The sequence below is a fragment of the Carlito syrichta genome, unplaced genomic scaffold (genome assembly GCF_000164805.1).
Source record: "Carlito syrichta isolate Samal-C Ts95f unplaced genomic scaffold, Tarsius_syrichta-2.0.1 Scaffold107564, whole genome shotgun sequence".
Classification (NCBI taxonomy): domain Eukaryota; kingdom Metazoa; phylum Chordata; class Mammalia; order Primates; family Tarsiidae; genus Carlito; species Carlito syrichta.
Window position 1 is genome coordinate 121946 of NW_007051660.1, and position 24162 is coordinate 146107.

Below are 24162 nucleotides of genomic sequence, written 5' to 3' on the forward strand. Positions count from 1 at the left end.
GAAGAAGCAAGCCTCATGTTTGTGTTTCTGTGGCCTAACCGGGTTCCTATCATCTGTTCAATGAAAACGCATCTTCAGGGCAGAGTTACATTACTGACTTTATTAGCCATATATTACAATAATGTGTCAAGATCTTTTAAAATACTGGCGCCAAGAACTCACCAGTTCATTCTTCAAGGTTAAATGTCCTAGAAAGAACCAAAGGTTGATGTCCATATTATGCCCACTCAAACTTTAGAATGGTCCAGCAGATTAGACTGGTTCTTTCAATTAACTGGATATATATAACCTCTCCTGCTAGCCATTGTTCTGATTGGTTTTCCTAGAAATCTATGCCTAGAAGAGTATATCGTCTACAGGCAGAGGTGAGTTGAGAAAGGTGAAGGAAGGTAGAATAAGAATATAAAGTAGAAGGCAAGGAGCAAGGGGCAGAAGGCTCAGAAGCAACAGAATCAAAAGAAAATTTGCGGGAATAGACAAAGACTTCTTATAAATTTCTATCTTCAGCAATGCTTAAATGCTATGAAAGGCTAAACTCCAGATACTACTGCCCATTTGCAGATCTGTCAAGCTCCTACACTGGAATCACAGAGGGGTCTTATTTAAGAAACAAAATAAAACACATAGATTCCTGGGTCTCAGACCCAGTGAATCAGCATCTTTTGAACAGAACCTAGGAATTGACAGCTTTACCAGAAAGTATCCCAGACAATTTTACGCAGTTCGAAAGGGTTTTCCTTGATACTTTGTCAGAGTATAGATACAGTTTGGTGGTTTGGCCAAATTCTATGAGCCATCTCAGCCTTCCCAATTTCCTGAAAACAGAATATATCCAGAAAGTACCAATTCTTCCACTGCTGCAATACAGATTGTTCTCCAAAGTACTACATTTGGTCTCAGAATAGAAAGCACTAGGCAAATAAAACAATGGCTTCTAGAATAAACTACACATCTTAAAGCTCAAATAGGATAACATATGAAAGTGGTTTTTTCATAAACAGTTAAGCAAAGATGAGTGTTAACATCACTAGTATATTATAGTAAATACCAACTAGTTAACTAATTCCAGAGTCATATTATATACTTTGGTAAATTTGTGTTTTCTGACTAGAAGAGAACAGGAAACAGTTCAGCACAACTTACCGTTCTCTGCTCATCTCCTTCTCTTACATGGAATGTATGTTCAAATACTGTATACATAATCCTGCCTAGGCCAAAGGAGGGTTCAATTACATTCGGAACAACTTCTTCCACTGCAAAAGAGATAGAAATCAGTAACATTCTCTCAAGTACCATATAATGCATTTCAGATTCTCTCTTAAACAATTCTTAGCATAAAACATATCTCTCTTCTGGATGGATTTTGACCTCTGTACATCAGGGGAAAAAATCAGAACACACCTAAAAACTATTTGCTAATAGGAAACACCTCTGAAGAGGAAGTCAGAGTGAAAAACATTTCACCTAATTCTGTCTACAATAGTGTAAAAATGAAACTGGAGCCCCCAGAACATTCCTTCCCCAGGTGGTAAGCTGCAAACACAGCACCTATACTCTGTCACTGTCATTTACCTCACCTATTCAGAAGGCATAAAAACTCTAAAGTTTTTAATGCTTGCTAGACTTAAAAATCGACTACAGCTGGCAAAATTTAACAAAAACAACTCCTACATGCACATATGTATCACATGATTTGTGTTTTACTTTCTAGCTTGTTAACTTGAGGATAATCCATTCAGAGCTAAGACACTGGCATTGTGTCTTCAAGGTTCTAGGGTCAGGAGGCCCCTAGGGAAGAGTGCTCAGGTACCAGCACTCCATCAAAGACATCTTACAGGGGCCCCTTGGCTCTTCCCATGGGTGAGACAACACCTGCAATATACATAGGAAATGTACTGATAACTATTGGGACAGGAAGCACTGCTAAGTACTGTCCAGGTAAGGTAACTGACTTTGGAGAGTATGTTTGATAGGAAATGAGATAATTAGAACCAAAACCTCACATACATTGCAGAAAAGACAGGTTGTTTCTTTTGCCTGTGATGAAGAGTAATATTTTAGAAATACAATCAAGGTATTTATCTGCTCATCCTTCCATGACATCCGGAGCCAGCTGCCAAGATACTGAGTACAAAGCTCCAAAGCATGAAGAAGGAGCCCTTCTTACTCCCACCACTGCTCACAGAGGCTTGGCTAAAAGTCAGGCCAAAACTAAATGCAAAGGTAGGTCCGTTCTCTCCAGTGGCAGGAACTTCTCAAACACCCACAGCTACTGTTTCTAGAAACTTCAACTTGTCCACAAACAACCAACAGCATCTTCCACGTACACTAGAAAATACTCACTGCCTAAGTCAAAGAATTTATTCTAAAAAGATAATCATCTCCTTAGCTTTTTAAAAAGCACGAAACATCACTGATCTAACTGGTTTTTTAACAAGTTATTCTGCCAAAAAGGGTAGTGAGTTCCCTCTTTTGCTTAAGAAACAGAGAATTTTACTTAAAGTGAAAAAAAACGTTTTTAATCAAAATCATATGCATCTTAGATCACAGAAAATACAATGGCAATATTATAAATTATTTTTCAGTTTATGACATATTTTAAATAGTAAAAATGGACCAAGTGAATGTCTTAAACAAATTCACAACATTTGTGGCTGTGGCATTAAGGATATTTTTTCCCCTTCAAGTGTTCTGTAAAATGGTTGTATTATAAAATTTTCTTTTAAAAAAAGCTTTAAGAAGTAATGACTTTTTTGTTGCTGATTATTTCTTATTTTTACAAATTTACCATGTAGTGTTTTCTGGAATCTCTTCACATTGACCATGTCTTTTGTTAACTGAAATGTTTTCCCTTCAGTTTCAATACTGAATTCCCTACAAAAAAAGACACATTTTATGTTAAACATGTACCCCTGTACCTTAATTCAAAAGATTTTTACAGATTGCTGAATTGTTTTTATTTTAAGCATAATACAACTTGGTCAACTCTCCAGATATAATAGCTGAAGTCAAATTTAAAGTATTTCATAAAGAACACCCAATTAAGTCTTCTAACAATGGCACCAAAGAGTACCCTGGGAAGCACTGAAATTTCTACTAGTTTTAAAAAATTCCACAAGTGACTTAATGACAAATTCCTTTGGTTTGGAGATAAAAGTCAAATATTTTGAAAGTAACTTTTTAAAAATTCAGGTTAGAATAACAACAACTTTTTCAGAAATAGCCAGCTAGTAGAAAGACAAATGTTCTCATTATTGTCCCAAATGTAAACATGATCCAGCTTGCCATCTTATAGAAGTAATTTTAAAACTCCCACACTCTTTCCAATTTAACATCTATGTCAATGAAGATCAGTTTAAAAGAAATATGTCAATATAAAATATCATTGTCCCCCCATGTATGTTCATGTTCTGAGACATACCCATTTCAGTTTTGGGTTACAAGGATCTACCTTTATAAAAGAGCTTCATGTAATGCCTGTATTTCAGCTTGTGAGGTACTTCCTCACATTATGAAGATCGATTGGGATTTCTCTTGCTTTACATGCAACTCAGTGCAGCTCAGTGTAGCTCAGTGCTGGGAGAGACAGCCCTCATGTGGTTGTCTTTGAACCTGTAGAGTTAGCACATGTTATAACTGCATATTGCGTTTCTACCACTGATAATCTCTCATCCCTCATTTGAATTTCTTCCACTGTTCTATTCTGTCTGAAGTTGTATGCAATTCAAGGTTCTATTACATACAGAGTCATATGTGTCTTCTCTGTGAGCAGTCTAAGTATAGTGTAACAGCTATAAAAGAACTGCAATTAGCAAGAAGACAGCCATTATTTGAGGATAATTAATAAAGCAAACTGTGTTGTTTGTGGATGCCAATATCTAACTAGTAATATAACTGTCCAATTCAGTGGGATTTGTTAATTCTGGAAGACCAGAAGTGTTTTTAAATGTTCTTACTGAAATGGATAATTATATCTTTAACTTGCAAGAGTTCATCTTACGGTATTCTTCTGACAAATGCATATATACATGAAACCACCATGGCCCCAAAGGCTCCCTTGTACCCCTTTCCTGTCTATTCCCTACAATGCTTCTAGTCAACCACTGACCTGCTTTCTATCACTATGAACTAGATTTGCCTTTCCTAGAGTCACACAGATAATAGCATACAATCATTCCCCTAAGCCTTTTTCACCTAGCCTGATGCCTATGACAAGGTATGGCAAACTTTCTGTAAAGGGCCAAATATGAAATAGTTCAGGATTTGCAGGCCATAGGTGGTCTCTCTGTGGCCATACAGTATGACGGGTGTTTCAAGTGCACTTCTTAAAATGTGTATTCCAGTTATTAGAATATTCTATAAATGGCAATTCAGTGGAGACAGTGTTTGAGGTTGTATTTTTAATTGCATACACACTTAGGAGTAATTCTTGATAAACTGACGCCTTTATCATTATGAAATGTCCCTTTTTGTCCCTGGTAATTTTCCTTTTTATAAAACTTACTTCATCTGGTATTAATACAACCACTTCAACTTTTGGTTAATATTTGTATGACAAAAATTTTTTGACCCTTTTACTATTTTTTACTGGGTCTCACTCTGTTGCCCAGGCTGGAGTGCAGGAACATGATCATAGCTCACTGCAGCCTCAAACTCCTGGGCTCAAGCAATAATCCTACCTCAGCCTCTTGAGTACTAGGACTATAAGCGCATGCCACCACACCCAGTTAATTTTTAAGTTTTTTGTAGAGATGGGGTCTCGCTGTGTTACCCAGGCTAGTCTCAAACACCTGGACTCAAGGGTTCCTCCTACCTCAGCATCCCAAAGGATCCTTTTAGTTTTAAACCTATTTGTTTATTTCAAATGTCTCCTGTAAAAAGTACTTAATTGGATCTTAAATTTTTTTAGCCAATCTGGCTATCACTGGCTATTAATTCCAATGTTTAAAATAAATCTTCATACTTAATGTAACCATAGATACTGTCAAGTTTAAATTTCCATCTCACTGGTTATTTTCTCTTTGTCCCATCTGTTCTTTGTTCCTTTTCCTCTTCTGTCTTCTGCCGGAGTGTTCTTATTATTTTATCTCCATTGTTGGGTTATTAGTTATACCCCTTAGGCTTTTGTATTTTTCTCCAGGTAACTGCTCTAGAGTTCACTACATGTACTTTTTAACTCCTCAGTCTATCTTTAAGTAATGTCACACTACTTCACATACAATGTGTAGGCCTTACAACAGTATATTCCCAGTTCTTTGTTCCCATCCTTTGTGCTACTGGCAGCATACACCTTATTTCCATGTGTTATAAATACCATCGTGTATTATTGTTGCTTGCCTAAAATGGTCTGTTATCTTTTAAAGCAATTAAGAGATACACATAGTTCACCCACATATTTATCATTCTAGATCTCTTAAGTTCTTTGAGGAAATCTAAAATTTCTAACTTCCGACCAAAGAACTTCCTTTAACAATTCCTCTAGGAGATTTTCTTTATGTTTATCCTGCTTGGAGTTAAGTTGCTTAAATTTGTAGATTTATAGTTTCCATCAAACTTGGAAATTTTTCAGCTACTGCATCATCACCTATTTTTTTCCACACAATCTCTGTAACACCCAATTACACATATTAGACTGCCTAATATTATCATACTGTACATCTTTTTTCTCAGTCTCTTTTTTCAGTGTTTCATTTTGCGTAGCTTCTGTTGCTATGTCTTTAAGATCAATGATCTTTCTTCTGCAGTGTTTAATCTACTGTTAATTCCATCCAGTGAAATATTCACTTGAGATATTACCTCTAGATGTTCCATTTGGTTCTTTTTGTATATTTTCATTTCTCAGCTGATATGTTCATGTTTTCCTTTATATCCTTGAGTACATGAAGCATATTTGTAATAACTGATTTAACATCCTTATGTATTTATTTATCATGTTTGCTATTTCTGGGTGTTTATTTTGACTGACTTTTCTCATTCTGAGTCACATTTTCCTGCTTCTTCATATGTATGGTAATTTTTTAATGATTGTTAGACACTGTAAGTTTTGCACTTACAGTTTAGTGCTTGATTCTGTTGTATTCCTTGACTTTTCTCTATTATTATATTCATGATTAAAACAGAGTACACCAAGCATTCAACAAATATTAATGACTTAAGAAATAGGAAATATAGTTCCTAATCCTTTCTCAACCCGGGTGGACAAGTCTCTTCACCTAGAAAAAAAGATCTTTATAGTCCATTTCAAATCTATTTCCAGGCTATAAAGTCAGTATCACAGCAAAGACAGTCCTTTCACTGTAGCCAAGAAACAGTTATTTACCTATAAAAAATCTTAAGAAATTAATCTCACTCTAACTTTCAGAACCTGGCAGAGGACATATCTGACTGGAGCCCGTGTAAAGGCAAACATCTTAAATCTTACCCTTTCTCATTCAGTAGCGTCTCCATTTCTGTAATGTAACATTCATCACAAATGGCAAGATACTCCATCACCAGTTTTGCATCCTTCTTATATGCTTTACCAATTGCTCCCTTATTGGGTTCAAACTGAACAACATTGACTGTTTTGTATGAAGTAGTCAAGGAATCCAAAAATACAGCACTACCTCGGTATTTCAGAAAATGATCTTGAGAATAATCAATCACCAACTTAAAACAGTCCCAGTTCTCTATTAGTATACCAGATCCTCCTTATGCTGATTTCAAGTGTAGATAAACACCTATCCACAAAATCATTCACAAATCTTATTCAAAAGTAAGTAAACATCATCAAAGGACACTTTTTCCATTACAATGAGATTAAAAGGGTATTATCTAACCAGCAGTGATCCAATCCATAACATAAACTTCTGATAACAATTTATGTATCTCTAAAATGCCCTGCATAATAAGATTTATTTACTGTCACAAGTCTAAGAAATCAGCTCACAATTTCATTGCCTGGCAACAAAAGAAAATGTCTACTTTGCTGATTTTCAGACCAAGTGAGCTAAATTATTGTCTCATCTACCATAAAGTGGCACTCATCTTTCGATGGAAAAGTATTCACCAAGTATCATTTACTTAAAGAGCATGTAGGTAGCTAAAGTGTGAAGTGCGTTTTGGAAACAGCTGAGAAAAACTGTCCTGAAAGATATTCAGAACATCTTTCTGAATAGCTTCTTTTAAGGGCTAAATATTGTGTTGGGCACATGTCAGACTACACGTACAAAGAATAGAAAAAAGCAATGAGATGAGAAGAATTCCAGGTTTAAACAAATTACCACAATACCCCAAACACCTCAATTTATACATAGAACAGGGTACAGACTTGAACGTACACATCAGCAAGATGTCTATATTTCAGACCTGAGGTTTTGGAGTGATAAGAAAGGATATGGGCTCTTTCAGAGGTTTCTCAGCTACAAGTGGGACTTTGGTGGCTCGTGCATGACAGGAGAGGTCATAACAGGAACGATCAGCACATCCAACAATCTCAATCCAACCCTAAGAAAGCATAAGAAATAAAAAACAGTAATTGCTTACATTGAGTTCATTCAAAAATGCATACAGATGATAACTAACCCTTTCATATATTCAAGGGTAATTCAACTAAAGAAACTCCATTCAAATATTATAAACATTTGAAATGGGGATAGTTTCATACATCAGGCAGCTAATAAGCCTATAAGAGATAATTCACACTGAGCTGGGCATGGTGGTTCATGCCTTAATCCCAGCTACTCAGGAGGCTGGAGCAGGAGGATTGCTTGAAGTCAGTAGTTTGAGACCAGTCTGGATAACATAATGATACTCCATTTCTTTTAAAAAAAGAAAAAATATATAATTCACACTATGTACACAAAATAGTCTTATTTTCTGGATAGATTTACACTGCCAGATTGTGACTGAAGGGTTAACTAATATATTCTAGAATTTAACCATGAAAATTAAATGTGAACCTAGACAAAACCTATAAATTTGGTTCAAACCGGTGACCAGGATTCCAAATGAATTTGGCAAAAACCAAATTTCTTTGGATGAAGTGCCTACTGTTCTTACAACTTGATATCAGATGGCTGACTAAACACATACTTAAGCTGGTCACACTGTGGGCATTTGTGCTTGATTTATTTTCTATACTGAATAAAAGAAAATTTAGTAAAGGCTGGGTTCGGTGGTTCAACCTGTAATCCCAGCACTTTGGGAGGCCAAGGCGAGTGGATTGCCTGAGGGTTCGAGACCCACCCAGGCAACTTGGCAAGACCTCGTCTCTACAATAAATCAAAAATTAGCTGGGTGTGGTAGTGCGTCCCTGTAGCTCTGGCTACTTGGAAGGCTGAAGCAGAAGGGTCGCTGGAGCCCAGCAGGTCGAGGTGGCAGTGGCCAGGAGCGTGCCACTGCACTCCAGTCTGGGTGACAGAGTGAGACTCCAATTCAAAAAAAAAGAAAAGAAAATTTAGTAAAGAATAGTTAAGTTTAAGTCACAGAATAAAATTAAACAACAGCATTATGATCCCATCGGTAGCAAGTTCCATTTCTGCTAGTGCTTACATAAGATACTTTTAAAAAGCAAAATTTAAGTTATTTTTAAAGAACTTGCAATGAACTGAATGCTTGTGTCCACCCCACCAAATTCATATGTTGAAATCTTAACCCCCAATGTGATGGGGTTAAGAGGGGCTTTTGGGACATGACCAGGTCATGAGTGTAGAGTCTTAATCACAGGGATCAGTGACCTCGCAAAAGGAAGGGACCCCAGGGAGCTCTTTTGCCCTTTCTCACCAGGTAACCATTCAAGAAGATGGTAGTCTGCAACCTGAAATAGGACCCTTACCAAAACCAGACCATGGTGGCATCCTGAGCTCTGACTTCCAGCCTCCAGAGCTGAGAGAAATCAATGTCTATTGTTTAAAAGCCACACAGTGTGAGGTACTCTGTGACAGCAATCTGAACTAAGACACATCGTTAAGAACCCATTATTTGAGTAAGTTATTTTGGTAGATATCTAGTTAGTCCTTCTCATGAAAATATATTTTTTGCCTTTGATCCAAAGAGTTTAGGAAAATCTAACCTTCAAAACTACTAAAGTTTCCAAGTGCATGTTATCACATGGGGCACTTGTAATTAAGAAGGCAGACATAAAATTCATATAAGTTCAGAAACATCAACACAAAACAACACAGGGAATCAAAGAACAAAGCCTGAAAACATGTAAACTGGTTATCTGAACTAGTCATGCCAAGTAGTGTATTTTATGGGTTGTTTTTTTTTTTTTTTTTTGAGTTGGAGTCTCATTCTGTCACCCAGGCTGGAGTACAGTGGTACGCTCATGGCCACCACAGCCTTGACCTACTGGGCTCAGGCTATCCTTCTGCCTCAGCCTTCCCAGTAGCTGGGACCACAAGCATGCACCACTATGCCCAGCTAACTTTTTGATTTATCAGAGAGATGTGGTCTCACCAAGTTGCCCAGGTGGTCTCGAACCCGCAGGCTCTTACCTTGGCCTCCCAAAGTGCTGGGATTATAGGCGTGAGCCACCACGCCTGGCCTATTTATGTTCTTAAACACATAATTTAATAGACATGGAGCCTACAGAAGATGGGGGGTGAAGCCGGGCTCGGTGGCTCAGCCTGTAATCCTGCACTTTGGGAGGCTGAGGTGAGTGGATTGCCTGAGCCCGTGGGTTCGAGACCTGCCTGGGCAACTTGACGAGACCTCATGTCTACAATAATTCAAAAAATTAGCCAGGTGTGGTAGTGCGGGGCCTGTAGTTCCAGCTACTTGGAAGGCTGAGGCGGGAGGATCGCCGGAGCCCAGCAGGTCGAGGCTGTGGTGGCTGGGAGTGGCCACTGCACTCCAGTCTGGGTGACAGAGTAAGACTACAACTAAAAAAAAAAACGAGAAGATGGGGGGTGGAAGGGAGTGAGGGTTGAAAAATTACCTATGGGGTACAATGTTCATTATAGTTGGATGATGAGCACACAAAAAAGCCCAGACAAACCACTATAATATGCTTGTAAGAAATTTACACTTATAATTCTTAAAACGATAAACATAAAAGATTTATTTTAAAAAGCATGAAAATAGGTTATCATTTACTAAAGATACTGACTAACATTTATGTACTAAAAGGTAAATTTACAAAACATGCCGGAGAATAATAACAATTTGGGGATAATGGTTACTTTTCTGGAGGGAAAGGAAATTGGTGTGGCATTAACTGCAATAGCAACACTTTTTGTTGAAAAAATATAATAGGAAGCACACACACAAAAAGTGTTAATCTCCTTAAAAGAGTTCTCTCTTTCTTTAAGAGTTTCTGTTATTTTGGAGCTTCTAGTTTTGTTTAGTCCTTCCAGTTACCTTACACAAATGCTGCAACCTAAACTTCAATGCTAGGCATCTCTTTCTTGATCCCCCAACCTGCAAAGCTTGGCAGGCACGTATCAGGGTTATGAACCAGCACGGCCTGACTGTCAGAGCATGGGCCTGGCATTAGACAACGGGTTCACATCCCAGCTCTACCACGTACAAGCTATGAGACGAACAAATTACTTCACCTCTAGCACTTCGATTTCCTCAAAAATAGTAATAGGATTTGTGAGAATTACATGTGAAGCACTGAGGATGGGACCTGGCCTATAGCAATGACAAATGCAGAATGAGCAAACAAATTAAATAAATGAAAGGTAAGCCAAGACAGATTCAGAATCTAAGTTGAGATAGCAAGAATGTCTGGTTTAACTTGAAATTAGGGTCAGAGAAAATTAAGAGAGGTGTTTGAAGAAAATAAAGAATCTTTTCCCATACAAAAAGAAAAAAGTTTATTGATTTGATCCAAAAATAAAAAGAAATTTCAGAAAATCCAAAAAGTATAAAGAAATGATCACCCATAATCTTAAAATTATTATCATTTTGACATATATCAAGCAATCTTGCTAAGTAAACACAGTGATAACAAAGACCTAACAGATTATGGTAATTCTTTCCTAGTTCCACAACGAAAAAAGAATGTATTAAAAACAACATCCCTAACAGTCACTTATAAACATGTGTATGATATTGCATTTATGTACATACGTATGTTTATAATGCATAGAAAAATTATCTAGAGGAGGCCAACACCAAACATCAAGGACCATGGAGCTAAGGATGCTTCTTACATTTTTAAAGAGTTGTGAAAAATGACAACGGGGATGGGGGGTGGGGGTGGCACTGGCAGTTGAGGGAAACTGCTAGGGGAGGGAGGGGCATACCTCATCAACAAGGGTACCTAAATAATCAACGTCTGTATACCTAACCCTGAATTGTACCCCACATCTATATAATAATTTAAATAAATAAATAAAAATGACAACAAAGAAGATATGTGACAGAGACAGTCGTATATGGCCCATAAAGCTAAAATATATTTACCATCTGGCCTTTTATAAAAAACGTTTGCCAATCCCCAGTATAGAAAAGAGACATAAGACCATTTGGACTTTCTACATAATATTTTCAGAATTAATTTTCCTTTTTTGTTTGGCAAAAAGTAGTAATTATCTTTTTTAAATAACCAATTTTTATTTTTAATTAAAAAAAAAATCCATAAAAGCTACTCAACACTTGCTGGGATCCTTGTCATTAAGGAGGCCAGCCCGTCATAGCTCCACTCAAGGATATTATCAGTAACACTGCCACTCCAGCAATGTTCACATCCCCTATCTCTCCCTTCCTCCCTCTCTATCTCTCTCAGGTATCTAAGTCTACAAGGGGATCTTGGGACACAGAATAGCCCTCTCCTTACAAGAAAGCAGGAGGCAACTGCTTTTCCCATCTTACTCAGGGAAAAAAATCTTTTTTCCCTTGTTCCACTTGGACATACTGTGCACAAAAGTCGATGTTTATATCCATGCTTTTAAGTTAACAATGTGAAAACCACATAGTAAAAACCATTTCATCCCACTTACGTAGGACGTTTTGGATTCAGCATCCCAGCAGTCACAGGCGTAATGGGCCATCTCGTTCTCCATGTGCTGTCTGAAGCGGAGTTTATCTGGAGATACTCCAACCTTCATGAGGTAGAGGTAGATGCGGCCAATGAAATAGCCTAATACTGAGTTGTTAATCACACCCTAAAGAAATAAATACACAAGCCAGCATAAAGGAAGGAAAAAACACACATTAATATTTCTGAAGCCAAAGTAACATTTTCCATTGAGTTATTCTTAATTTAAAACATATTTGAAGCGCAAGGTAAACTATTTTATCCTGCTTTCAAAACAACTTCAAATACCTAGAATGAAATCTTTGTTATTATTAAAGGGATTAATAGCATGTTAACAAAAGTTATTCAAATAACGGAGTTATTCAAAAGCTGTCCAAGGTAATTACTGGGTCAGCAAAAAGTCTGCCCTAAATATCTCATACATTTAAATCTAGAGTACTAAAAACGATATTCAAAATAGACCCTAAGGAATGGCAAAGATAGTCCTTTCTGAATTAACAAATGTAATGAGACATGTTGAAGGTATTTTCATGTATGTTATCCACTGAAATTTGTGAACCCCATACAGTACAAGTAACCTTACCATTTTAATACTGAAAGAAACTTAAAAAGTATCTAGCCCCAGCTGGGCTCAGTGGCTCAGCCTGTAATCCCACGCCTTTGGGAGGCTGAGCTGAGTGGATTGCCTGAGCCTGCGGGTTTGAGACCCGCCTGGGCAGCGAGACCTCAATTCTACAATAAATCAAAAAAAAATCAGCCGGGAGTGGTAGCGCATGCCTGTAATTCCAGCTACTTCGAAGGCTGAGGCGGAAGGATCGCTGCAGCCCAGCAGGTCGAGGCTGCGGTGGCCGGAAGCGGCCACTGCACTCCAGTCTGGGTGACAGAGTGAGACTCCAACTCAAAAAATAAAAATAAAAAATAAAATTATCTAGCGCCATCACCCACATGTTACAGGGGTCTTCTCTGCAAAATTGCTGACAAGTTATCACCAAGTCTTTTTTGGAATATTTTCAGGGCCAGGAAGTTCATTACTCCCCAAAGCAACTCATTTTGTTACTGGATAGCTGCTACTGTTGGAAAGTTTTCACTCACTCATTTCTCCAGGCAAGTATTTAGAGAAATTGTTATATGCAAAGCCTTATCCCAATTTGCTATGGGTAGTACAGAAGAGTCTAAAATCCCAGAGGGCTTGCTTTCTGTGAGTCCTCTAATTCTGTCTCCCTCAAAGTAGTAACACATTGTTATAAGTCAGATCAATGAGGCACAGTTCAGACCAAGATCTATTTTTCCAAGTGCTTGCTAAACTTTTTTTTCATGTTAGCCCCAGTGGCCCAGAAATTGAGATCTTCAGGTAATTTTTTTTTCTGTTATGATACTATAATATATTATATGCTATAATGATACTATATAATAAATTCTGTATACAAAATAGTACTGTATAAAAAAATGACTGCCAAAATAAAATATTTGTCATCTGGCACAAACAGAATTTGCTAAGTGCTGCAAACACTGAATAGGCCCAATCTAAACTGAGTTACCTCCAGAACCTCACCTGTTCCACAGCATCCCCTAGGCGCATTTTCCGGGCAGACTGTCCGCTGACCTGGGCTTTTGCTGAATACAAACAAAGATGGAGGTCTGCCACACTCTGGAACTTGGGATGGTCTTTCTCACTGGGATCTACAAAGTGCTCGATTTCTGCCATTGTGAATTCTCTGAAAGCAAAATGAAGAAGATAAAATCTGCATGCTTAACTACAAAAAACAATCAACAAGGCCCCTATTTTCAACTGCATTCTATACTGATAAAGGCCCCATACTATAGTAATCTCTTTCACTAAACACATTGGTATCCTAAGGGAATAGCCCCTAAAATTTTGGATTAGGTTTGTCTGGGTCGTTTATTTTTACTTTTAATGCTTTTGATACATTATATTTGTTTTTGTTTTTTTGAGTTGGAGTCTCACTCTGTTGCCCAGACTGGAGTGCAGTGGCCGCTCCCGGCCACTGCAGCCTCGACCTGCTGGGCTCCGGCAATCCTTCCGCCTCAGCCTTCCGAGTAGCCGGAATTACAGGCATGAGCTACCATGCCCAGCTGATTTTTTGATTTATTGTAGAGATGAGGTCTCGCCTGCCCAGGCGGGTCCGAACCCGCAGGCTCAGGCAATCCACTCACCTCAGCCTCCCAAAGGCGCAGGATTACAGGCTGAGCCACCAAGCCCGGCTGATACATTATATTTGTATATATTTATAGGATACAAGTAAAGTTTGTTGTTTTAAAACATATTAATGAAAACTTTATTACTCACTATTTAAAATAAACACAAGTTTTGCTCAAACAGTAATTCCTTCCATATAGCCACCTCCAAAAATATTATCACTTTTAATGAAAAATAATTTTTAAAAAGCAGATTAATATGGTTTTTAAAATTAGGAAAGCATAAGTAAATATTACACACAAGAAATGAGATACTGAATAGAGACATCCAAATAAAATGGTTTTCCTTAAAGTATTAGCAAGTCTTTATAAGTATACACTAAATGAAGTTCCTGATACTTACTTTTCAAAGAATGAGAAACTAAAAGTGGACTTAAATAGTTCTTAGCTTTTACAGTAGCTTGATTTCTTCTTTTTACTACTATGAGCAAGTAAATGGCTGATAATGGCACCATACAGCTGGTTTCTTTAGAGTAAGAGCTTCTTAAATAAAGTGTTATTCAAAGCAAGGACATAAAGGATGGACTGAACAAGCTAACATCAAGCTAACTACATAATGATGAAATAAATATGCACATAGTAATGAGTTCCCAAAAAAGATTTCTCTGAATGGCGACTGAATAGCTATTGGTGGGAAAAGTATTTTAAGTTAATTTTATGAGTCAAAATCAAATGTCTTCTTTAAAAAAACAAAAATTACATTTACTAGTGCACTTTCATAATCATCTCAGGTATTTTAATAGTAATGTAAAATTGTTTAAATGGGTCCTAAAAACACATGAAACATATTGCAAAAGAACTTGAATTTTAACATTTTATGTTTGGTTTTTTTTGAGTTGGAGTCCCACTCTGTCACCCAGGCTGGAGTGTAGTGACACATTCACGACCACCGCATTCTTGACCTGCTGGACTTAGAAAACTCTTCTACCTCAGCCTTCCAAGTAGCTAGAACTACAGGTGTGCACCACCATGCCCAGCTAATTTTTTTTTTCATCTATTGTAGAGACTAGGTCCCGCCATGTTGCCCAGACTGTTCTCGAAACCCTGGACTCAGGCAATCCTCTCGCCTCAGTTTCCCAAAGTACTGGGATTACAGGCTTGAGCCATCATGCCTGGCTAACATTTTATATTTTAATAGTATCTCTTATTTGGTCCTGACGTATCTATGTTTTAATTATCTTTCAATAACGGTCAAACATCTTCTGTACCCACAAAATGTGACAGACAAACAAACATGGTATCTGTCCTCACATATCTTACAACTGGGCTGACAGCAACTAAACATCTACAACGTGGGGCAGATAAATTAAGGGTCCTGACTAATATCCCCGAAAATCTGCTGCCAAAGTCTTTCTATCTGTTCTGTCTTAAATCTCAGCATGGTGACTATAGTTAATAATTCATTATATACCTGAAATTTGCTAAGAGTAGCTCTTAAGTATTCTCCCCACTAAAAAAGGCCCGGCTCGGTGGTTCAGCCTATAATCCCCATCACTTTGGGAGGCCGAGGTGAGTGGACTGCCTGAGCCCACAGGTTTGAGACCCGCTCGGGCAACTTGGTGAGACCTCATCTCTACAATAAATCAAAAACCAGCCGGGCGTAGTAGCGTGCGCCTATAGTTCCGGCTAGTTAGAAGGCTGAGGCGGAAAATCCCCAGAGCCCAGCAGGTTGAGGCTACGGTGGCCGGGAGCATGCCACCGCCCTCCAGCCTGGGTAAAAGAATGAGACTCCGACTCAAAAAAAAGGAACTATGTGAGGTGATGAATATATTAATTAGCTTGACTGTGGTAATCATTCACAACATATACACAATCAAACGACCACACTGTACACCCTGGATATATACAATTTTTACTTCTCAATTTTACCTCAACAAAGCTGAGGAAAAAGTAATCTCAGCTCATAGAGAGGAGGCAATAATCAATAATAACACTGATCTGACCAGCACTGTCTCACATTTGAGTTCAGAGACTACACCTGGAACTGGGGAGAACAAAATACAAAAAAGCTAGGAAGACAGAATTAGTCAATCAAAAAAAAATTATATTTTAAAACAACTTCATGAACAATAACCCAACCTAAACAAAAAGGAAATACAGCTATACAAAGACTAATCATCTGAAAACTCTGTCACCAAGAATTGTAACACTAAGTAAACCAATCCTAATCCTGCCATGGAACAAAAACCATGAGGATGTTGACTCATGGAAGAATGAGTCAACTTCTGGTCAGAAACTTGCAGAGGTACAAAACTAGCTCAAATCCAGGCTGGACACTGTGACATGAAAACAACCAAGGAATACACTGTTAAGAAGCCCAGGGCCTTTCTACCAGTTAACCCCGGGGTCATTCCTCAGTTTCAAGCCGGTTTTTTCCTACTCACTTTTTATTCCACAGGCCCCAGACATTGCCTTACTTCTCAGTCCTTAATTTCCCCTTAGGTACTCTCTAAAACACTAGCTTTAGACAGGTCAGTCTTACAGTTTCCTCAGTAATGGGGAAGCACACTTGCTAGACCCTATTGGAATACGTGAAACCAAAAAAAAAAAAACCACCCAAACCCCAAAACTGGGAAATAAAACAGATTCAAATCTAATGAGTTTCCTTGCTATAATACCTGGTTGAAGCTTCTTTCTGATCACCCTTCTTTTTCCACATGAAAGCCCAAAGCCCACCCTCCTCTTCTCTAAATCGTGCATGCTCTTTCCTCTATGAAGTCTCTCCTTTCTAAACAATAAGCCTGAAGGAACTATAGGCCTGGAGATGCAGTTTGGTCAGAATGTAGAGGCATCTCCTCACAGAGGGCATCAAAGGGACTGACAAACGCAGGAAAGTGCTCTGGGTGCTTTGATCCTGAGTCAGTGGCTGGGCTACATTATAACTAAAGTCTGTAATTACAGTGAGAAAGAAGAGAAGAAAGGAACTGGGTCGTGAACTAGGGCCGGAAAAACACTTTCAGAATCTACAGAAGTTAAGTTTAGCTACACATTCTATTTTATACAGAATGTATTCCTCTAAGAGATGATACCAGGAAGAATGTGTAGAAATCACAAAAAGCTTAAGCCATAAACAGCTAAGCCTTAAAAGAAAAGTGTAACAAAACAGAACCAGTATGCCTTCCCACTCATTCCTGAATACATCAGACAAAAGGCTATTAGACTAGAGCAAGTGAATGTCTGAACTAGAGTAGATGGGGTAAGTTTGCTAGACGATCTTCCTGTCATATGGACCCACCAAATATCTGGAGGTTGTGTCCAGAACACCAGTTGGTTACTGAAATACTTCCACCCCCACTTCAGCAATGCCATATGCCCTAGACACCTAAAACGATCCTCCTGCCATAACCAGCATGCTATCTCCACCTCAGCCTACACTCACACACATCACCATTGCCAGGACTTCCTTGGTTTACACAATCGAGATCTTACCATCCTCAAAACATATGATGAACAATAGAAAAAGGTAATTTGGGAGCAGGTGAAAAATTTAAGCTATCTTCCACCCTCCTTAGCCTTCCTTTCAAGTTCACTTTCATCTTTCAAAACTACCAGTCATCCCAGAAATTACATTTAGAGATTGCAAATGTAAAACATGCTTTTTGGAGAAGACACAAATAAATCCATAATCAGGATTACAAAGCAAAATTCTTTCAAAATAGCAAGTTTTCATTTCCATTCAATGCTAAGGTCATTTACTAATTTATAGGTGTAATAGGGCAGTACCTGACTCTGATCAGTCCTGATCGAGGGGAGATTTCATTTCTAAAAGAATTTCCAATCTGGGCAGCAGCAAAAGGCAGTTTTCCTTGGTTGAATTCCAAAAGTCGTTTGAAATTCAGAAAAATCCCCTGTGCAGTTTCTGGTCTCAAGTATCTGTAAATTTAAGTAAATCTATCTATTATAAAGAAAGAATTATGTTTTCCAACAATCCTAAAATTCTACACACAAATCCTAAGTCTTAAATATACTCCTAAAATGAAGCTTTAGAAAGTTTTCTCACTAGCAAACATTTTCATAGCAAGTAGTAGATATTACATATTAAGTAACAAATCTGGCAATACCACTGTTAGCAACGCCATTTTATATAATTACTCCAGTGAGTCAAAACACCACCTCTCAAAAAGCAGAAATATAAATAAGTTTTAAAACACCACCTCTCTCACAGTGCCCCCAAAAGCTCTGATATATTTTTTTGTGTCACCATTTACAGGGAAGCAGATGACAATTTTAAATCCTTCTTCAAACCCATGGATCTTCAATAAGACCCATGCCTAAGTATACCTCTGCTAACCCACATATTAAAACATAACTTTGGGGCTAGAAAGAATTCATTATCACTAATAATCACCTTCCAAATCAAGTAGTTTTTAAAGGTTTTCATATTGTTTTGTTCTCTGCAGTATTACATATTTTCAGTCAGAGGCTTCTGCACTTCTCTATATTTTAAAGTTACAGTCAAGCAAATATACTATTATAGCCATCGTCCTCTCCTCCATTTCCAGAGAATATTCTGTTGCAAAACAGTCACTAAGAAAGTGCTCCCAATGGCCTACTTCAAAATAAATATTTTACTAAAATAACCTTAAAACCAAGGGAAAAGAACCCTAAAAATCTTACCTTCTCACTAAAAGACCAATTCTTTTTATTTTTATGGTACTTTCCAGATTTCATCCAAATATGAGTACAGCTACAGTTTATTTACATAATACATATAAAATGTTTATTACTTCTTTCACTTAATTTTATACTTTTCCATTTTCTAAATAATCACAAAAATTTCTCATATTTAACATGACAGTATTATACTAGCCTACTTTACTATAATTTGTTTAACCACTCTCAAATTACTAGAAAAATATTATTTCTACTTTTAATTTATATACATTTTATAAGTATAGTTCCTTTCTTTTTGAATTAATTCCCTAGAGAAATTTCCAGGAATGAAATGTCTGGGTCAAAGGGTGTGTCCCAATTTATGACTATGTATGGATTGCCAAAATGAATGGCTTACTGTTGGCCTCTTTCCACAAAATATTCCAAACCATCCTGGCATCTTATTAAAATACTTAATAGCAACACATTTTGTCACAATTTTTATTACTCTATTAGTTTCTACTACAGGAAACATGATCCATCTAGCTTCATTCAGCAAAAGCCTACTTCCTTATACTAAAAGGAGATCACAAGAAAGATAGCTAAATCTATGTGACAGAATGCTGGCTATGTCTGTTAACAGTAGACAAGGAATCTAGAGATTCAGATTCCAATTCGGGATCATACTATAGACTATCAGGGCTTTATCTATGAAAACCATAACTTTCAAAGCAACAGGTTATATCTATGCCGGCCAATATGGCAGGTCACTAGTCACATGTCTATTTAAATTTAATTAAAATGAAATAAATTTAAAACTTTAGTTCCTCAGAAGCATTAACCCCATTTCAAGTGCTCAGAAGCCACACATGGCTGGTGGCTAACCACAATGCACAGCCCATATTACAGACCACTTCCATCACTGCAGAAAGCTCTGTACGACAGTGCTGGCGAGACTAAATGGTTTCTAAAATATCCTTCAGCACTAAGCTCAACGGCTTTGAAAATCATTCTGTAAGTTCTTTCTGCCCTATGTAGCTATAACTAAAAGATATAATGATCACAGACTTTTATATTTATCTTATGGCAAAAATAATCATTATAAACACTAAAAAAAGATATATATTCAGAAAGAATTAGAAGAAATAAAATTTAAGAATAGTTCTGCCATTATTTATCCTTAATATATTCATCTATAATTTTTGTATATCACTTTTCAAAATACTTTCTTCATAGCATTGATATTTACTTTTTATTACAAGCAATTTTAATAAAATCATTATATAAATAGATAAACAATAAGAGATACATACCCAGGCATGTTTCCTCCAGGCCCAATGAAGGTCTTAAACATTAAGTTAAAAGCCACCGGAGGGGATAGATCATTTCCAGTAATAGGAGATTTTACATTATAATTCACAAAAAGATCCCCAAGTTCTTGCTGTCCATAGTTATCAAGCTAAATAATTTATCAAAAAATAATAATAATAATAGTTAATGTAAAAGACTGAGAGAAAACAAGGCATAAGATGAAAGCATTACGTATTACCCCATCCATCCGTTGTTACAGTCACACAAAATTCAAGAACATCAGAATTAACTTAACCTTCAGGAATTCCATATTAAAACCATAATCAGTATACACTTTCCATTCACCAACTAACCTAAAACTCACACGTTCACCACTTCACAATGAAGAATAAGCAAAATACCTCTTATTCAATCATAAGAGTTATTGGTTGGCAAGAATCTGGAATTATATAAATAAGTTACCACTCTGAACAAATTTAAGATCAGGTGCAGGCCAGGCACAGTGGCTCATCCCTGTAACTCCAGTACTGTGGAAGGCCAAGGCGGGGGGACTGCTTGAGCCCAGGAGATCAAGACTAGCCTAGGCAACATAGTGAGATTTTGTCTCTATAATAATTTTTAAAAATAAGCCAGGCATGGTGGCACACACCTGTAGTCCCAACTACTTGGGAGGCTGAGGCAGAAGGATCACTTGAGTCTAAGAGGTTGGGGCTGCAGTGAGCCATGACCATGCCACTGCACTTCAACCTGGGCAACAGAGTGAAACCCTAACTGAGGAAAAAAAGAGAGAGAGAGAAGCAAGAAAAAGAGGTGCATTTTCTTGTTTAGTAATTAAATGCACACATAACTTTCCTTTCATACAAGATATTAAGCTCCCTGAAAGTAGAAGTTGTGTCTTATTTATCTCTGCATTTTCCATTGGACTGCAGGTTCTATATGCTGATAATAAATGCCAATTCCTGTAAAATGATACATGACCTCCAATACAAAAATTTTAAATAACTCTGACAAACCACCTAATATTAAGGAATATTTAAAACTTAAAAATATCCTAACAGAAACAAAGTAATTCAATACATTAAATCATAGCCAAATGAACTGAAGCTTTGAGGTCAGGAAGATCTGGGTGTATCTCCCAAGTCTATCACTTATGGATTGTGTGACTAAAGATTAAGTCCTTACCTAACCTGTCTAATCATCAGTTTGCTTATCTGTAAAATGAGAAGAACAGACTCTACTGTACTACAAAGGACTATTATAAAGAATAAGCATTTGGGAGGCTGAGGTGAGTGGACTGCCTGAGCCCGCGGGTTCAAGACCCGCCTGGGCAACTTGGTGAGACCTCATGTCTACAAAAAAATCAGAAAATCAGACGGGCATGGAAGCGCATGCCTGTAATTCCGGCTACTTGGATGGCTGAGGTGGAAGGATCGCCAGAGCCCAGCAGATCGAGGCTGCGGTGGCCGGGAGCGGCCATTGCACTCCTGTCTGGGCAAAAGAGTGAGACTCCAACTCAAAAAATAAAAAAATAAATAAGCAGCCGGGCTCGGTGGCTCAGCCTGTAATCCCGTGCCTTTGGGAGGCTGAGGTGAGTGGATTGCCTGAGCCCGAGGGTTCAAGACCTGCCTGGGCAGCGAGATCTCATCGCTACAATAAATCAAAAAACCAGCCAGGCATGGTAGCGCATGCCTATAATTCCAGCTACTTAGAAGGCTGAGGTGGAAAGATCGCCGGAGCCCAGCAGGTTGAGGCTGCAGTGGCCAGGAGCGGCCACTGCACTCCAGTCTGGGTGACAGAGTGAGACTCCAACTCAAAAAAAAAAAAGAATAAGCAAAATATATAAAGTACTTAGCACAGGACGTGGGTGCCTACTCAATGAAGGGTGACTATTACAGTTTATATTTGTTCCCCTCATATATCCAATGGCATTTCCACTCCACAAAAAGGTGACTCACTCACACTAACCAAATGTGAATGAGCAATTGAAAATATTAATCCTTCTAGGCTCTATTTCTATAGAATTTCTAAGGAGAATTCCCCCAAATACCACAGATTACCCTATTACCCAAGAGGCTGGATCAATGAGAAAACTTTCTGTGACTCAAGATATAAATCCCATAAATATAAAAGTAGTCTCTCTACTTGAGAAAGTCAAAGAATGAGGAACGTCTGTTTCCCAGGTAATTCAAGAATATGCAGTGTTTTTCAGTAAAAGACATGATGAAAAGAGATCAGGAAGAAAAAGATTCCGAAGATATAGATAGGAATCAAAACCCCTACAAAGGAAAATTTGTCAATATCTAACAAAATTACATCTGCATTTATCTTCTGACCCAGCAATCCCATTTCTAGACATTTAGCCCAAAGACACAATAGCAAAAATCTGAAAAAACACAAGCACAAAGTTATTCAATGTAGCATTATATGTAATAGTAAAGATAGAAAATAACCCAAATGTCCACCAATGGACAACTATTTATATAAACTATATCCACACAATGCAGAATTATGTAGCTGTAAAAAGGAATGAGATGTATCTCTATATACCACTATGCAGCAATCTCTGGAATATTTTGTTACATAAAAAAAACACAGTGGAGAAAAGTATATATGGAATGCTACCATTTATCTGAAAAGAGCATACAAATTTCTATGTCTTTGTTTAAATTCTGTTTTAAAAAAAGAAAGCTGTTTTACAATAAAAGTAGCTTACCTATGGAATAGGAAGAGATTAGGGTAAAGAAAAAGAAGGAAGGAAAAGAAATAGATAGATCTACTTGCAATATCATTTTTTTTAGACTTAGTTTGGAGTTACAAATTTTTTAAACATAATTATAAAATAAATTCAAGTGGTTCATGCCAGATTCCAAGTGACTTTAAACAGACATTAGACTACACATTACTAGTATATTACTAAAGAAAAAATACAAATTTTTAAAAATAATTTTCAATATTCATATTGCTGACAGTGGCAATAGAGAGTGCTAATGTATACAGTGGGGGATAAAACACATCAGTAATTATGCTGGTATTGTTGGGAACTGGGATTTTTGGTGTGGGGAAGGGAGATAAGAGACTTAAGATTAATAAAATAAAGTAAAAATCCCATAAATCTAACTTTAAGTAGAAGATTAAGTATCAATATAAACTCATAATGATTTTGCCTTTTAAAAAAATACCAACTTCCTAGCTCAGTCCACCGAAAAGGTCTAGAGCTAATGACCAATACCATAACCACTGATAGATAAGTACCAAGGCTCCTTGGAGAAATGTCTGATTCCAGGTCTGAGACTGTAAAGGTACAAGATGAGACTGCAATATCTTGTCATACTAAAAAGCAAGGAAGTTATCAAAGGCTACTAGGGCTGTACCTAAAAGACTCAGTAGACAATTACTGGAAAATTTAACCATCAATAAGATAAAACTGCAACGGACTGAATATCAAAAGTTTTAATCTGTAAGTTCACAACAGTAGAAGGAAAGAAAAAAGAAGAGGCAGGCAGGAATTCGTGCATTTCTGAATAATGCCAGGGAACCAACTAATTGAAAACAGGTTAAAAAAGACAGTGGTGTGAAAGGTGGATCAAGCACTTATTGTCACTTTTCGTTACAAATGGTATCTCAGAGAAATCAGATAATTATTTTTTAGAGGAAGTTTTTCCATTCAGAAATATTCTAGTTAATAAACAAAAAAGGAATAAAAGAATGACAAAATCGCCATTTTGAAGCCCTAATCAACTAATGGATCTAGACAATGGACATCAATGGCTGCAGCTCACAGAAGAGGTAACTAGGAACTATGCACCTTCTGACAGAGTATTAGTACATAACATCAAGGACTAAATGCCTAACAAAAGTATCCAGTCAAGCCTCTAAATCTAACACAGAAACAGATGAACATGTTGAATGTCACTACAATAACACAATGAGTCAAATATAGAGAGTAGAAAACACTAAGAAACAAAAATGACACTGCTTCTTAAAAAAAGATGTTGTTGAATGAAAAGGTAAGGAAAAAGGGGATGAAAGAAGACCATATAAATTGAAAGAAATTTAAGAAACATGTTAAC

General features: G+C 37.3%; 1 protein-coding gene across 1 annotated transcript in view; it reads right to left on the reverse strand.

Moving 5' to 3' along the window:
• GARS (glycyl-tRNA synthetase) overlaps positions 1–24162 on the reverse strand; it is a 48773-nt gene that overhangs the window by 5287 nt on the left and 19324 nt on the right. Inside the window, exons 7-14 of the mRNA XM_008067606.2 lie at positions 20095–20240; positions 17912–18061; positions 13524–13686; positions 11934–12098; positions 7378–7485; positions 6422–6567; positions 2789–2874; positions 1144–1253 (exon numbers count right to left, since the gene is read on the reverse strand). Of these exons, the coding sequence (XP_008065797.2) occupies positions 1144–1253; positions 2789–2874; positions 6422–6567; positions 7378–7485; positions 11934–12098; positions 13524–13686; positions 17912–18061; positions 20095–20240 (1074 nt within the window). The remainder of the gene's footprint in view (positions 1–1143; positions 1254–2788; positions 2875–6421; positions 6568–7377; positions 7486–11933; positions 12099–13523; positions 13687–17911; positions 18062–20094; positions 20241–24162) is intronic.